Source organism: Salvelinus fontinalis, chromosome 7 (genome assembly GCF_029448725.1).
Source record: "Salvelinus fontinalis isolate EN_2023a chromosome 7, ASM2944872v1, whole genome shotgun sequence".
NCBI classification, from domain to species: Eukaryota; Metazoa; Chordata; class Actinopteri; order Salmoniformes; family Salmonidae; genus Salvelinus; species Salvelinus fontinalis.
In genome coordinates, this window is record NC_074671.1 from 65,445,067 (window position 1) to 65,459,367 (window position 14,301).

At 39.6% G+C, this 14,301-nt stretch overlaps 2 protein-coding genes across 3 annotated transcripts in view; both read left to right on the forward strand.

The window, feature by feature from the left end:
* LOC129860157 (zinc finger protein 501-like) overlaps positions 1 to 14,301 on the forward strand; it is a 188,260-nt gene that overhangs the window by 146,132 nt on the left and 27,827 nt on the right. The window lies entirely within an intron of this gene.
* The window catches only part of LOC129860173 (zinc finger protein 883-like), a 127,304-nt gene that overhangs the window by 109,207 nt on the left and 3,796 nt on the right, over positions 1 to 14,301 (forward strand). The window contains exons 1-2 of one of the 2 annotated variants that reach the window (XM_055930543.1): positions 476 to 542; positions 8,659 to 8,907. In XM_055930543.1, the coding sequence (XP_055786518.1) occupies positions 8,805 to 8,907 (103 nt within the window). In that variant the 5' untranslated portion in view covers positions 476 to 542; positions 8,659 to 8,804. Of the gene's footprint in view, positions 1 to 475; positions 543 to 8,658; positions 8,908 to 14,301 lie in introns of those variants that run through there. The other variant, XM_055930542.1, reaches the window with a different exon arrangement.

Sequence of the window (14,301 nt, forward strand, 5' to 3'; positions counted from 1 at the left end):
CTGGTACTGTATATCTATATTTATCTACTCAATACATGTCATGACACCTCTACACACTGGGACAAGCCAATTTGCTAGTCACCAATATTCTCTAAATCAAATCAAGGATGACTGTTTAACAGTCTTGTGGCCTGGAGATAGAAGTGCTTTCATTCTCTCTGTCCCAGCTTTGATGCACCTGTACTGTCTCCGCCTGATAGATGGTAGCAGGGTGAACAGGCCGTGGCTCTGGTGGCTGAGGTTCTTGATGATCTTCTTGGCCTTCCACAGAGATCATCTACAATACATATGTAATGGGTTGAAAAACTTGGACACTAAAACAGACACCCCTTTAGTTTTTTAAACCAACTTTTATTTGTCTAGCTAATCAATCTCACTTTTATATTCTACATAATTTAGCAGAAGTTAGTCCATCGATCCAATAGATGTCTCTGTTGCACATTGGTAGTGGGGATAAACAGGAAGTTCCGGTTGGCGCACACCACTCTTTAGAATTTAGAAAACGTTTAAACTGTGCTGTCCGTTCCTCTTTATTACTACAGGTATGTAATAGCACGTTTAAACTGTCTAATATCGAAATAACGTAATAACATGTTAGATAACACAACTGTCAAGGTATTATCACGTTTGGGAAAGGTTTTGTTGCCAAACCGATTGAGTGAAGAACGTGCAAAAAAAAATATTTTAAAAGCGCACGATGCGGAGCCCACCACGCGTTAATTTGTGAGGCTTTGCAGGTTCGTATGTAGCTCTGTGGGTTTCGCCTGGGGATGTTCAGAACAAAAACATTTTGGAAAGTTGCAGATAGAAATGCTCTGATTACAACTGACATGATTCCTTAGAATCAGAGGCATGTTTGATCTACATAATACATTTATATCTGATCGTGGCCAACGTCTCCATCCTCCTACTGGACGCATCCCTGGTACTCGCTTGTCCCTACCCATGTGAAGCTACCTACAATAACGATTAGCCACAATAGTGGAATTTGCGGTTCGCCCTCAAAATAAAAGTTCCTCATTGAAAGTGACGCAAACTGATACAAAATAGTGGAATCATGCCATATTTGGATTAGATAACGCTAAACATGCCAAACATTTGAATGTTGTTACTTTATTTAAAATGAATTACAATAATGATTTAGTTTCATTATTGAGTCCCATAGGGCGGCGCACAATTGGCCCAGCGTCGTCCAGGTTTGGCCGGTCTTGGTCTCATTGTGAATACGAATATGTTCTTAGCTGACTTGCCTAGTTAAATAAAGGTTAAAAAATGTAATTAAAAAGTTTGAAAATAACCAGAAAAAAAACATTGAATTCACACTGTGGAGGTATTAGACCACACATTTGCATTGGGGGCATTCATATATGCACTTATGAATCGGGTTGGATTGTGCACCCATGAAACAGGTGACACCAACAGAAAAACTATTATCAAGAGTTTTCACAAATATTAGCTTCTTAGCTCTTATTGCAGGACTTTGACTGAAAAATCACCTTCCCAGTCAATCTATTACAGGGGTACTCCAGTACTATTTGAGAAGGTCCAGTCACACACATTTCCTAGGTGGCAACGATCCAGATGCATATTGTCATTTATTGGCGTTGTAACAAACCCCTAACTTGCAACCCCAAAATCTTAACAACCCTCCTCATAGTGGAGGAAACATTTTGCTGTTTTAAAGCTAATTTCCTGCAATCCTAAACCTGTCCATGTCTTTTTTACCAGGCTTCGAAGCCCAAAGGCAAACATTAGGGCGTCCGTATTCACCCCATTCTGGATCCGGTCCGCGGTCCGCCAGTTGAGTACGGAGGGTCTTTTGTTTGTTGGACATTCATATTGCACTCTACATTCTTACCTATGGATTGTTCAGCCTACTCAGTGACACCCACAGAACACAACTATGTAGAGTTTACACAAATATTAGCATCTTAGCTCTATTGCAGGACTCTGAAACCACTGTTGTCTGGGAGTTGAACCCCGGCAGCTAAATTGTCATGATAATCAGTGGTTTCAAGTTTCTCTGTACATTTTTGACGAGATGATCATAGCAAAGAAAATTATACCTCTACATTTCCCGCTGTGTAAACGCATTGATTCTCATTGCAAATCAGCTCAGGTGTCACGATCGTCGTATGGTGGAAGAGAGGACCAAGGCACAGCGTGATAACAATACATCTTCTCTTTTAATATAACGAAGACCAAGAACACTTGACAAATTATACAAACCGACGACCGTGAAGCTATATAACAAATAGTGCTTACACATAGACAATCACCCACGAACTACCTAATGAATATGGCTGCCTAAATATGGTTCCCAATCAGAGAAAACAATAGACAGCTGTCTCTAATTGAGAACCAATCTAGGCAACCATAGACATACATACACCTAGACCAGACACTGCCCCATAAATATACAAAACCCCTAGACAATACAAAACACATACATCCCCCATGTCACACCCTGACCTAACTAAAATAATAAAGAAAACAAAGTTAACCTGTCTAGGATCAGCGTGGCGCTAGCGGCACACCCCCCCCCCCCCCCCCACTGAAAAACCAGTGCCGCGAAATTCAAAAAAAATATTTTTTTAAAATATTTAACTTTCACACATTAAAGTCCAATACAGCTAATGAAAGACACAGATCTTATGAATCCAGTCAACATTTCCGATTTTTAAAATGTTTTACAGGGAAGACACAATATGTAAAGATGTACATCTATTACCTAAAAACACATTAGCATATTCCACCATCTTTTATTTGTCCACCAACACCAGTAGCCATCACCAATTCGGCTAAACTAAGATATTTATAGCCCCTAACCAACAAAAAAACTCATTAGATGACAGTCTGATAACATATTTATGGTATGGGATAGGTTTTGTTAGAAAAAAGTGCATATTTCAGGTATATGGCATAGTTTACAATTGCACCCACCATCACAAATGGACTAGAATAATTACAATGAGCAACGTGTTTACCTAACTACTAATCATCAAACATTTCGTAAAAATACACAGCATACACGAATCGAAAGACACAGATCCTGTGAATACAGACAATATTTCAGATTTTCTAAGTGTCTTACAGCGAAAACACAATAAATCGTTATATTAGCTTAGCACATAGCAATTAGCAGCCCAGCATTGATTCTAGCCAAAGTGAGCGATAAAAGTCAACATCGCCAAAAGATATTAATTTTTTCACTAACCTTCTCAGAATTCTTCCGATGACACTCCTGTAACATCACATTACAACATGCATATACAGTTTGATCGAAAATGTTTATATTTAGCCACCAAAATCATGGTTAGACAATGTGAAATGTAACTCGGCTGGTCAGAATTTGTCCTTGCGCCACTTAGACAGTGATCTACTCTTATACATAAATACTCATAAACGTGACTAAAAAATATAGGGTGGACAGGGATTGATAGACAATTTAATTCTTAATACAATTGCGTTATTACATTTTTTAATTTATCCTTACTTTTCAATACAGTTTGCGCCAAGCGAAGCTACGTCAAAAAACATGGCGTCCTAAGCCACTAAAATGTTTCGACAGAAACACGATTTATCATAATAAAAATGTCCTACCTTGAGCTGTTCTTCCATCAGTATCTTGGGCAAAGGATCCTTTCTTGGGAGAAATCGTCTTTTGGTGGAAAGCTGTCCTCTTGCCATGTGGAAATGTCAACTACGTTCGGGATGAACTGAAAAGCGTGTCCAACTTTTCACATCGTTGCAAAAATAAATGTCACAAAATCGCACTAAACGGATATAAATTGCTATAAAACGCTTTAAATTAACTACTTTGTGATGTTTGTAACTCCTATAACGAGTGAAAAGATGACCGGAGAAATATAACAGGCTAAACTAATGCTTGGAACAGGAGAGGGTCGGTGTCTTCCACGCGCGTTACGCAGCAAGAAAAGACTTGCTAGCTAAAGGTTTTTTTCATTTGTAGGGCCTGTGAACGAGCAATCGAGCCCGTTGGAATCGTCATCACGTAAAGGCATCCAGGGGAAGACGTAAGAAGTGTCCGTATAGTCATAGCAACGACAGTGCCCGTTTAAATGACTTCAGAAAAGTGGCCAACGTTTCTCAAATCTGACTCCATGTCAGGGAAATTGCTGTAGAATGGGCTCTGTTCCACTTAGAGACAAAATTTCAACTCCTATAGAAACTATAGACTGTTTTCTATCCAATAATAATAATAATATGCATATTGTACGATCAAGGATTTTGTGGGAAGCCGTTTAAAAAATTAGCCACATTAGCATAAATAGTCTAAACAGCGCCCCCATCCCCAACAGGATAAATAAGGCCAGGGCGTGACATCAGGATAACTCCTAATAAAGTTGTTTAGCTGATGAGTCTATTCAGAGCATAAATAGACAAAATAATTAATCACAGGAACCAGGACTAATAAAGCCAATGCAACTGTCTGTTTTACAAACGCTAGGCCTACCACATGGATGGACATTCATAAAATAAAGTAATAGGCCGACACTGTAGGATACACCCCAGTAAACACGGACCCACGTCAACGTCTTTTGGATGTCTTATTTTGACTTGGCCCAAACATTAGACCGGACCAAATCTGAACCAATCACTCAGACATCATTAGGAAGGTTTCCATTGACTCAGGTGAATTCAACAAAAGCAATGTGGTATAAAAAATATTTGCGACATGTGTAATGGAAACGGCAGATATAGGAGAAATGTTTTAATGCTCGACAACATTTTTATCTGTTTGACGGGTGGATGTTTCTTTTGTTTAAGTTTCTTTATTCTGACAAATGAGGATGAAAACAGTGTTTGTTGAATCGTTTTGGCAGTACGGGATGCGTCATTACCTCCAGCTGTTTTTATCAGCACCAGATGGTTAAATGGAAACAACCTAGTGGGCAATTGTCTGATCTATTTTCTATTCAAACCTTTTCTACATGTCAACAAAAACAACCCCTGGATAACTTGTTGGAAACATAGCTACTGTTTCACAAGATTGGAAAGCACAGTACAGTAGAGTACAGGAAAGAAAAGTAACGGTTAGTTCAGTACAGTACAACAATACAGAGTATAGCACAGTATAACGTACTGTATTGTACTCTACTCTAATGTACTCCGTCAGGGCTGGGCGATATGGACAAAAAATCATACAGCTGTATCTTAAGTTTTTCAAACTTATGGGCGATTCAAGATAGCTACATTTAGTTTTCTCTAAATAAGCGTTGTACAATTAAAGGTCAAATACACTGCCTTTCTAACAGTCAGCAACAATCGAATGAATTCAGGGCTTGTGACGTTATATTTAGGCTAAATTTAAGCCATTCACAACCATAAGACCCACTAATCATTTATTATTTTATTAAAAATAGTTGAACCTGCTTTTTTGTTGTTATTGCAATAATCACTGATCTGGCTTTCAAGTCTATTAAAATGCCCGTTTTTGTTACAAATGTAACTAGTAATGAGTAACTTATTGTATGCATTATAGAAAATGAACACAGGTCTGTCTCATCAACAATCTCTCAAGCCCACGTGCTAGTGACTAGCCAGCTAATCTTTATATTTCAAGTTTAGCCAACTTGGATCTATTTGCTAACAAGGCAGAACAGTTTAATTGTTATGAACACACCATTCTGTCTCCAACTGTTTGAAAAGCTTGTTAGCCTGTCCTCTTTGTTCAGATGTTAAAATCAAGTGACCTACCTTATTTCTCATTATGAGAACGAGTTGCCAATTCCTTACAGTGCATTCGGGAACAATTCAGACCCCTTCCTCTTTTCCACATTTTGTTACGTTAGCCTTATTCTAAAATTGATTAAATTACATTTTTCCTCATCAATCTACACACAATATGCCATAATGACAAAGCGAAAACAGATTTTTAGATTTGTTTGCAAAAATAACAAACGCTTTATTTACATACGTATTCGAACCCTTTGCTATGAGACTCAAATTAGCTCAGGTGCATTCTGTTTCCATTGATCATCCTTGACATGTTTCTACAACTTGATTGTTGTCCACCTGTGGTAAATTCAATTGATTGGACATGATTTGGAAAGGCACACACCTGTTTATATAAGGTCCCAGAATTAACAGTGCATGTCAGAGCAAAAACCAAAACCATGAGGTCAAAGGATTTGTCTGTAGAGCTTTGAGACAGGAATGACTCTTCCTAGAGCTCACTGCCCGGCCAAACTGAGTAATCGGGTAGAAGGGCCGTGGTCAGGGAGGTGACCAAGAACCCAATGGTCACTCTGACAGAGCACCAGAGTTCCTCTGTGGAGATGGGAGAACCTTCCAGAAGGACAACCATCTCTGCAGCGCTTCACCACTCAGCACTTTATGGTAGCGTGTCCAGACGGAAGCCACGCCTTAGTAAAAGGCACATGACCTCAGTAAAAGGCACATGATCTCAGTAAAAGGCACATGACAGCCCGCTTGGATGTTTTTCAGCGGCAGGGACTGGGAGACTAGTCAGGATCGAGGGAAAAAATAATGGAGCAAATTACAAAGAGATCCTTAATGAAAACCTTCCAAGGTCCTCAGACTGGGGTGAAGGTTCACTTTCCAACAGGACAACGACCCTAAGCACACAGCCAAGACAACACAGCTAGATCGAACATCCCTGGAGAGACCTGAAAATGGCTGTTTAGCAATGCTCACCATCCAACCTGACAGAGCTTGAGAGGAAATGCAGAGAAGAATGAGAGAAACTCCCCAAATACAGGTGTGCCAAGTAGAGGTCGACCGATTATGAGTTTAACGCTGATACCGATTATTGGAGGACCAAAAAAAGCAGATACAGATTAATTGGATGATTTTTTTAAATATATACATATATGAACAATGAACACTTTTATTTTAACTTCATCTAATACATAAATAAAATCTAGTCTCAACTAAATAATGAAACATGCTCAATTTGGTTTAAATAATGCAAAAACACCTTGTTGGAGAAGAAATTAAAAGTGCAATATGTGCCTTGCAAAAAAGCTAACGTTTATGTTCCTTGCTCAGAACATGAGAACATATGAAAGCTGGTGGTTCAATATTCCCAGTTAAGAAGTTTTAGGTTGTAGTTATTATAAGAATTATGACGCGTCGACTATTTCTCTCTATACCATTTGTATTTCGTATACCTTTGACTATTGGATGTTCTAATAGGCACTTTAGTATTGCCAGCCTAATCTCAGGAGTTGATAGGATTGAAGTCATTAACATCGCTGTGAAGCAAGCATTGCTAAGAGCTGATGGCAAACGCAGTAACGTTTGAATGAATGCTTATGAGCCTGCTGCCGCCTACCAGTCAGACTGACCTATCAAATCATAGACTTAATTATAATAAACACAGAAATACGAGCCGTTGGTCATTAATATGGTAAAATCCGGAAACGGTCATTTCGAAAACAAAACGTTTATTCTTTCAGTGAAATACTGAACCATTACGTATTTTATCGAACGGGCGGCAACCCTAAGTCTAAATATTGCTGTTACATTGCACAACCTTCAATGTTATGTCATAATTATGTAAAATTCTGGCAAATTAGTTCGCAATGAGCCAGGCGGCCCAAACTGTTGCATATACCCTGACTCTGCGTGTAATGAACGCAAGAGAAGTGACACAATTTCCCTAGTTAATATTGCCTGCTAACATGAATTTATTTTAACTAAATATGCAGTTTAAAAAAAAATTTGACTTCTGTGTATTGATTTTAAGAAAGGCATTGATGTTTATGGTTAGGTACATTTGTGCAACGATTGTGCTTTTTTCGCGAATGTGCTTTTGTTAATTAAATCATCCCCCGTTTGGCGAAGTAGGCTGTGATTCGATGATAATTAACAGGCACCGCATTGATTATATGCAACGCAGGACAAGCTAGTCAACCTAGTAATATCATCAACCATGTGTAGTTAACTAGTGATTATGTGAAGATTGATTGTTTTTTATAAGATAAGTTTAATGCTAGCTAGCAACTTACCTTGGCTCCTTGCTGCACTCGTGTAACAGGTGGTCAGCCTGCCACGCAGTTTCCTCGTGGAATGCAGTGTAATCAGCTATAATCGGAGTCCAAAAATGCCGATTACGATTGTTATGAAAACTTGAAATCGGCCCTAATTAATCGGCCATGCCATTAATCGGTCGACCTCTAGTGCCACGCTTGTAGAGTCATACCCAAGAAGACTTGAGGCTGTAATCGCTGCCAAAGGTGCTTCAAAAAAGTACTGAGTAAATGGTCTGAATACTAAAGTAAATGCGATATTTCAGTAAAAAAATATATACATTTGCAAAAAAATTTAATAGCATGTTTTTGCTTTGTCATTATGGGGTATCGTCTGTAGATTGGCGAGGGGGAAAACATTTGAATCCATTTTATAATAAGGCTGTAACGTAACAAAACATGGAAAAGTCAAGGGGTCTGAATACTTTCTGAATGCTCTGTGTGTGAATTTAGGAAATCTACTATAGGTTTAGTGCATTTACATTGTGTCGACTAATTTATAGTGTGAACCTTGTGTCTAATTTAAAATGAATTGAATGGTTTGTCAATGCTTGGGTACCTGATCTAATATAGTTTGAGAATAAAGAAAGTGCCAGAATATAAGACTAACTTTTGTGTCTGTTTCTCTTTATTACTACAGGCTGACTCAGATTAAGTCTGAGGTTTGTAACATCAACAGTGAGGACAAACCCAGCCTGCCTCTCTCCTTCCACACTGAATCCTAACCTACAGTCACTGGGTCCTAATTGTGACAGTGGAGCCCAGTTTGCACTGCAGGATCCAGAGATGGCATCAGTGAAGCTGGAAGACTGCAGTCAAACACTGGAGCTGAATGTTAACATTAAAGATGAAGAAGAGGAGGAGACGATTGGGAAATCTGTTAATCATGGTAAGAGCAGGTTCTATCTATCTATAAGTTATCTTCATAAATTAGACCTCCATAAGTTATGACCAAGTCTATTGATAGGTTGAATTCTGTAATTCTGACATCACATATCCTTGAACAACTGGGCTATCTGGAGTGTTCAGATAGCAGACTAAAGAAGTGAAGTAGACAAACTGCCAATGTTTTAAAGTTCTTTGAAATGAGTCTGTGTAGTTATTAACCCTTGTGATAGTGAGTGGAGGATGATATGAAATGGGTCTCTGTAGTTACTAACCCTTGTGATAGTGAGTGGAGGATGATATGAAATGAGTCTGTAGTTACTAACCCTTGTGATGGTGAGTGGAGGATGATATGAAATGAGTCTGTAGTTACTAACCCTTGTGATAGTGAGTGGAGGATGATATGAAATGAGTCTGAAGTTACTAACCCTTGTGATAGTGAGTGGAGGATGATATGAAGTGAGTCTGTGTAGTTACTAACCCTTGTGATAGTGAGTGGAGGATGATATGAAATGGGTCTGTGTAGTTACTAACCCTTGTGATAGTGAGTGGAGGATGATAATTGATTACGACTCATAATATTCACCCCTTATGCCCCTTTTTGCCCTCAACTGTTGAACAGCTTTTAGGGCTGACCCATTTAGTCAACTGGTCGATTGTTTGGTGGATAGATGTTGGTCGACCAAGCAGTGGCAAATATATACAGTGCTGCTTGAAAGTAGTGAACCTCTTGTGCAATTAGAGATTTTTTTGTTTTTACCCTGAAATCTTAATTTAATCAGAACCAGTCTTTTGATCTGACATAACATTTTTATTAATACCAATACCATATGTTGGTGTAGAGGAAATAATGTGTGTAGTGGAAAAATAACATTTGAAAGGAATTAGTGCAGGTGCAAAAATAAGTGAACCCCAAGTTGCATTGGTTAAATCAAGTAGGTAAGTAGATTCAGGTGGGTAAATAAGTGGGTACCAAATGAACCAATCAAAGGAGAGATTGTTAGGAAAGAGTTTGTGTGGGACTCTGACAGAGATAAGAAACCTGGTCAGTTATGTGTTACCCATCCAGGTGAATGCAAAGCACACCATGCCGAGAGGAAAGGAGAACTCAGAGGACAACAGGACGAGGGTAGTTGGAACACATCAGTCTGGGGAGGACTATAAAATCATCTCAAAAAGATTTGAGCTCCTTCAGTTCACTGTGAGGCAAACAATTGACGTATGGAAAGCATTTAACATGACAGCAACTCGGCCTAGAGCTCCCATGTATGCTGAGCACTTGTTGGCTGCTTTTCCTTCACTCTGCAGTCCAACTCATCCCAAACCATCTCAATTGGGTTGAGGTCGGGTGATTGTGGAGGCGAGGTCATCTGATGCAGCACCTCATCACTCTCCTTGGTCAAATAGCCCTTACACAGCCTGGAGGTGTGTTTTGGGTCATTGTCCTGTTGAAAAACAAATGATAGTCCCACTAAGCACAAACCAGATGGGATGACGTATCGCTGCAGAATGCTGGCTAAGTGTGCCTTGAATTCTAAATAAATCACAGACCGTGTCACCAGCAAAGCACCATCACACCTCCTCCTCCATGCTTCATGGTGGGAACCACACATGCAGAGATCATCCGTTCACCTACTCTGCGTCTCACAAAGACACGGCGGTTGCAACCAAAAATCTCAAATTAGGACTCATCAGACCAAAGGACAGATTTACACCAGTCTAATGTCCATTGCTCGTGTTTCTTGGCCCAAGCAAGTCTCTTCTTGTTAATGGTGTCCTTTAGTAGTGGTTTCTTTGCAGCAATTCGACCATGAAGGCCTGATTCACGCAGCCTCCTTTGAACAGTTTATGTTGAGATGTGTCTGTTACTTGAACTCTGTGAAGCATTTATTTGGGCTGCAATCTGAGGTGCAGTTAACTCTAACTTATTCTCTGCAGCAGAGGTAACTCTGGGTCTTTCTTTCCTGTGGCGGTCCTCATGAGAGCCCAGTTTCATCATAGTGAGTGATGTTTTTTTCCACTGCACTTGAAGAAACTTTCAAAGTTCTTGAAAATGTTCCGCATTGACTGGCCTTCATGCCTTAAAGTAATGATGGACTGTTGTTTCTCTGTATTTGAGCTTTGAAATGTAAGAGAAAGGTCACGTTCAGCTAGGAAGCTGGAGGTACTTTAGATGGTCTCCACAAGAGGGCAGCAGTTTATGTGCAAAATTTCAGACTGATAACTTCAAGAATGAGCAAGCTACATGACATTTAGTATGAAGTCACCCAGGTGTCCTATACGATTGGCCCAAAACAATCAAATGTATTTATAAATCTTACATCAGCTGATGTCACAAAGTGCTGTACAGAAACCCAGCCTAAAACTCCAAACAGCAAGCAATGCAGATGTAGAAGCACTGTGGCTAGGAAAAGCTCCCTAGAAAGGCTGGAACCTAGGAAGAAACCTAGAGAGGAACCAGGCTATGAGGGGTGGCCAGTCCTCTAACAGGAGACACGACAAGAATGCTGATCCAATGTCTCCAAACACAGAAGTGAAATATTTAAGATAAAGGCCAAGTTAGCAGCCAACACTGATCTAATGTCATAAGTGAACACACCACAAACAACACACAAAGTAAAAAACAAACAAACAAAAAAAACGGTCCACACTATTTATAATTACAGTATTTAGAACACCCTCTACACAATATTGTGCTGCTGGTCCCAAGTCTCTTTCTGCTGTAAAGCACTTACCATCTGCTTGTAGGCTGGTTGGGTATTCACACCGCTAGATGGCTGGGCGGGGGTTTGTTGTGGAGCCAGAGAGAGCAGCAGTCAGACTAAGTGGGGGATGGAGGACTTGAATGTGGTCTCTTTGAAGTCAGTCTTTACCACTCAAACAATCAGTAAGAACTCAAGTTCATTACTTATTATATTGAACCTTTATTTTAGCAATACATCAAATATACAACAGCACATCTATAAACATATATTATATAGAGTGGAGAACACTGTGGTGAAGGTTGTGTACCAATTATTTGTTTCTTTTTTATATTACACTTTATTTAACGAGGCAATTCAGTACAAATTCTTATTTACAATGACGCCTACCCCGGACAAACCCGGACGACGCTGGGCCAATTGTGAACTGCACAATGGGACTCCCAATCACAGCCGGATGTGATGCAGCCTGGATTCGAACCAGGTACTGCAGTGTGTTAGACCACTGCGCCAGTCGGGAACCCAATGTGTATTGGATGTTGACTTTGACATGTTGTTGCTTTTGGATTTACAATATAAAAGAATATAAAGACTCGTATTTCACTTACCAGTCTAAGGTAACGTTAGCGTCCACTTTCCCGATAGATTTATTCTAGAATATCGTCCACAATCTGTATACCTGGACTTTGATTTAGCTTTTCCAGTATTAGTAGCCATATTGTAAGTTCAAAATTTGTAAAACACTTAGTTTTCATAACTCACAGATATGTGTAACGCGCTTCGACATGTTCTTGCATAAATGTCCAAACGGAACTTAGCCTCCTGGCGCGCTAGGTTAGCTGAAAGATTGTGTGACGGACAAAGGGTTTCTACCTGCTCTCGTAAAGCACAGCTTCTTGGCTATCTAGCTAGCTTGGTTTCAAAACGATAGGTGGTAATTTGACAAAGACACAGTCAATCAAGTGAACACCGCCAGTGTCATCGGCGTGCAATGATGCCGTATGGCCATGATGCCATCCTGGCTAAAATTGGTTTCCCAGTGGATTGACTGAATGAAGGCTGATCTAGCAAAGGCTGGTTACTTTTTCGAGTGTCTGAGGAATAAACACAAATGTAATTTGACTGGTTGAAACAACTTTTAGCGTTTGATTTTCACAGATTTCTTTCTTTGCAAGTTGAATGAGTGGAAATACAAAATCGATCGTGCATGCTATATGGACCTTTTTAACAATAATTTAAGCTTTCTGCCCATATAAGATACTTATATGTACCTAAATTTTTACTATGATCCTCACCCAAAAGGGCAAGTCATGACATGACCCAGTCTAGTGCTAGGTTGAATTCTGAAGTTCTGACATCACATCGCTGCAACAAAGCTTGTGTTGTTCGTTCCAACTTCCCACTGTGTATGAAAAGTTGCAGTAGAACTGTTTCAATGAGAAGGTAGATGTTATTTCATGCTACTGACACTTGCATGGTTTGACACCAGTATTGCCAGCATCTGTTTATTCACTGAGCTATCTGGAGTGATCAGAGAGTAGACTAAAGAAGTGAAGTAGACAAACTGACAGTGTTTTAAAGTTCTATGAAATGAGTCTTTGTAGTTACTAACCCTTGTGATACTGAGTGGATGATGATATAGCTACATTTATACGACTTTTGCCCTTTTTTAGCTTTCAACTCTTACCCACTTTTAGAATAGATTTATTCCCCTTTTGTATTGCACAGCCAACTGATATGAATACATACAGTTGAAGTCAGAAGTGTACATACATCTTATACACCAAATACATTTAAACTCAATTACTGACATTTAATCCAAGTAAAGATTCCCTGTCTTAGGTCAGTTAGGATCACCACTTTATTTTAAGAATGTGAAATGTCAGAATAATAATAGAGAGAATGATTTATTTCAGCTTTTATTTCTTTCATCACATTTCCCAGTTGGGTCAGAAGTTTACATACACTCAATTAGTATTTGGTAGCATTGCCTTTAAATTGTTTAACTTGGATCAAACGTTTCGGGTAGCCTTCCACAAGCTTCCCACAATAAGTTGGGTGAATTTTGGCCCATTCCTCCTGACAGAGCTGGTGTAACTGAGTCAGGTTTGTAGACCTCCTTGCTCGCACACGCTTTTTCAGTTCTGCCCCCAAATGTTCTATAGGAATGAGGTCAGGGCTTTGTGATGGCCACTCCAATACCTTGACTTTGTTCTCCTTAAGCCATTTTGCCACAACTTTGGAAGCATGCTTGGGGTCATTGCCCATTTATAAGACCCATTTGCGACCAAGCTTTCACTTCTTGACTGATGTCTTGAGATGTTGCTTCAATATATCCACATAATTTTCTTCCCTCATGATGCCATCTATTTTGTGAAGTGCACCAGTCCCTCCTGCAGCAAAGCACCCCACAACATGATGCTGCCACCCCCGTTCTTCACGGTTGGGATGGTGTTCTTCAGCTTGCAAGCCTCCCCCTTTTTCCTCCAAACATAACGATGGTCATTATGGCCAAACAGTTATATTTTTGTTTAATCAGACCATAGGACATTTCTCCAAAAAGTACAATATTTTTCCCCATGTGCAGTTGCAAACCGTGGTCTGGCTTTTTTATGGCGGTTTTGGAGCAGTGGCTTCATCCTTGCTGAGCAGCCTTTCAGGTTATGTCGATATAGGACTCGTTTTACTGTGAATAT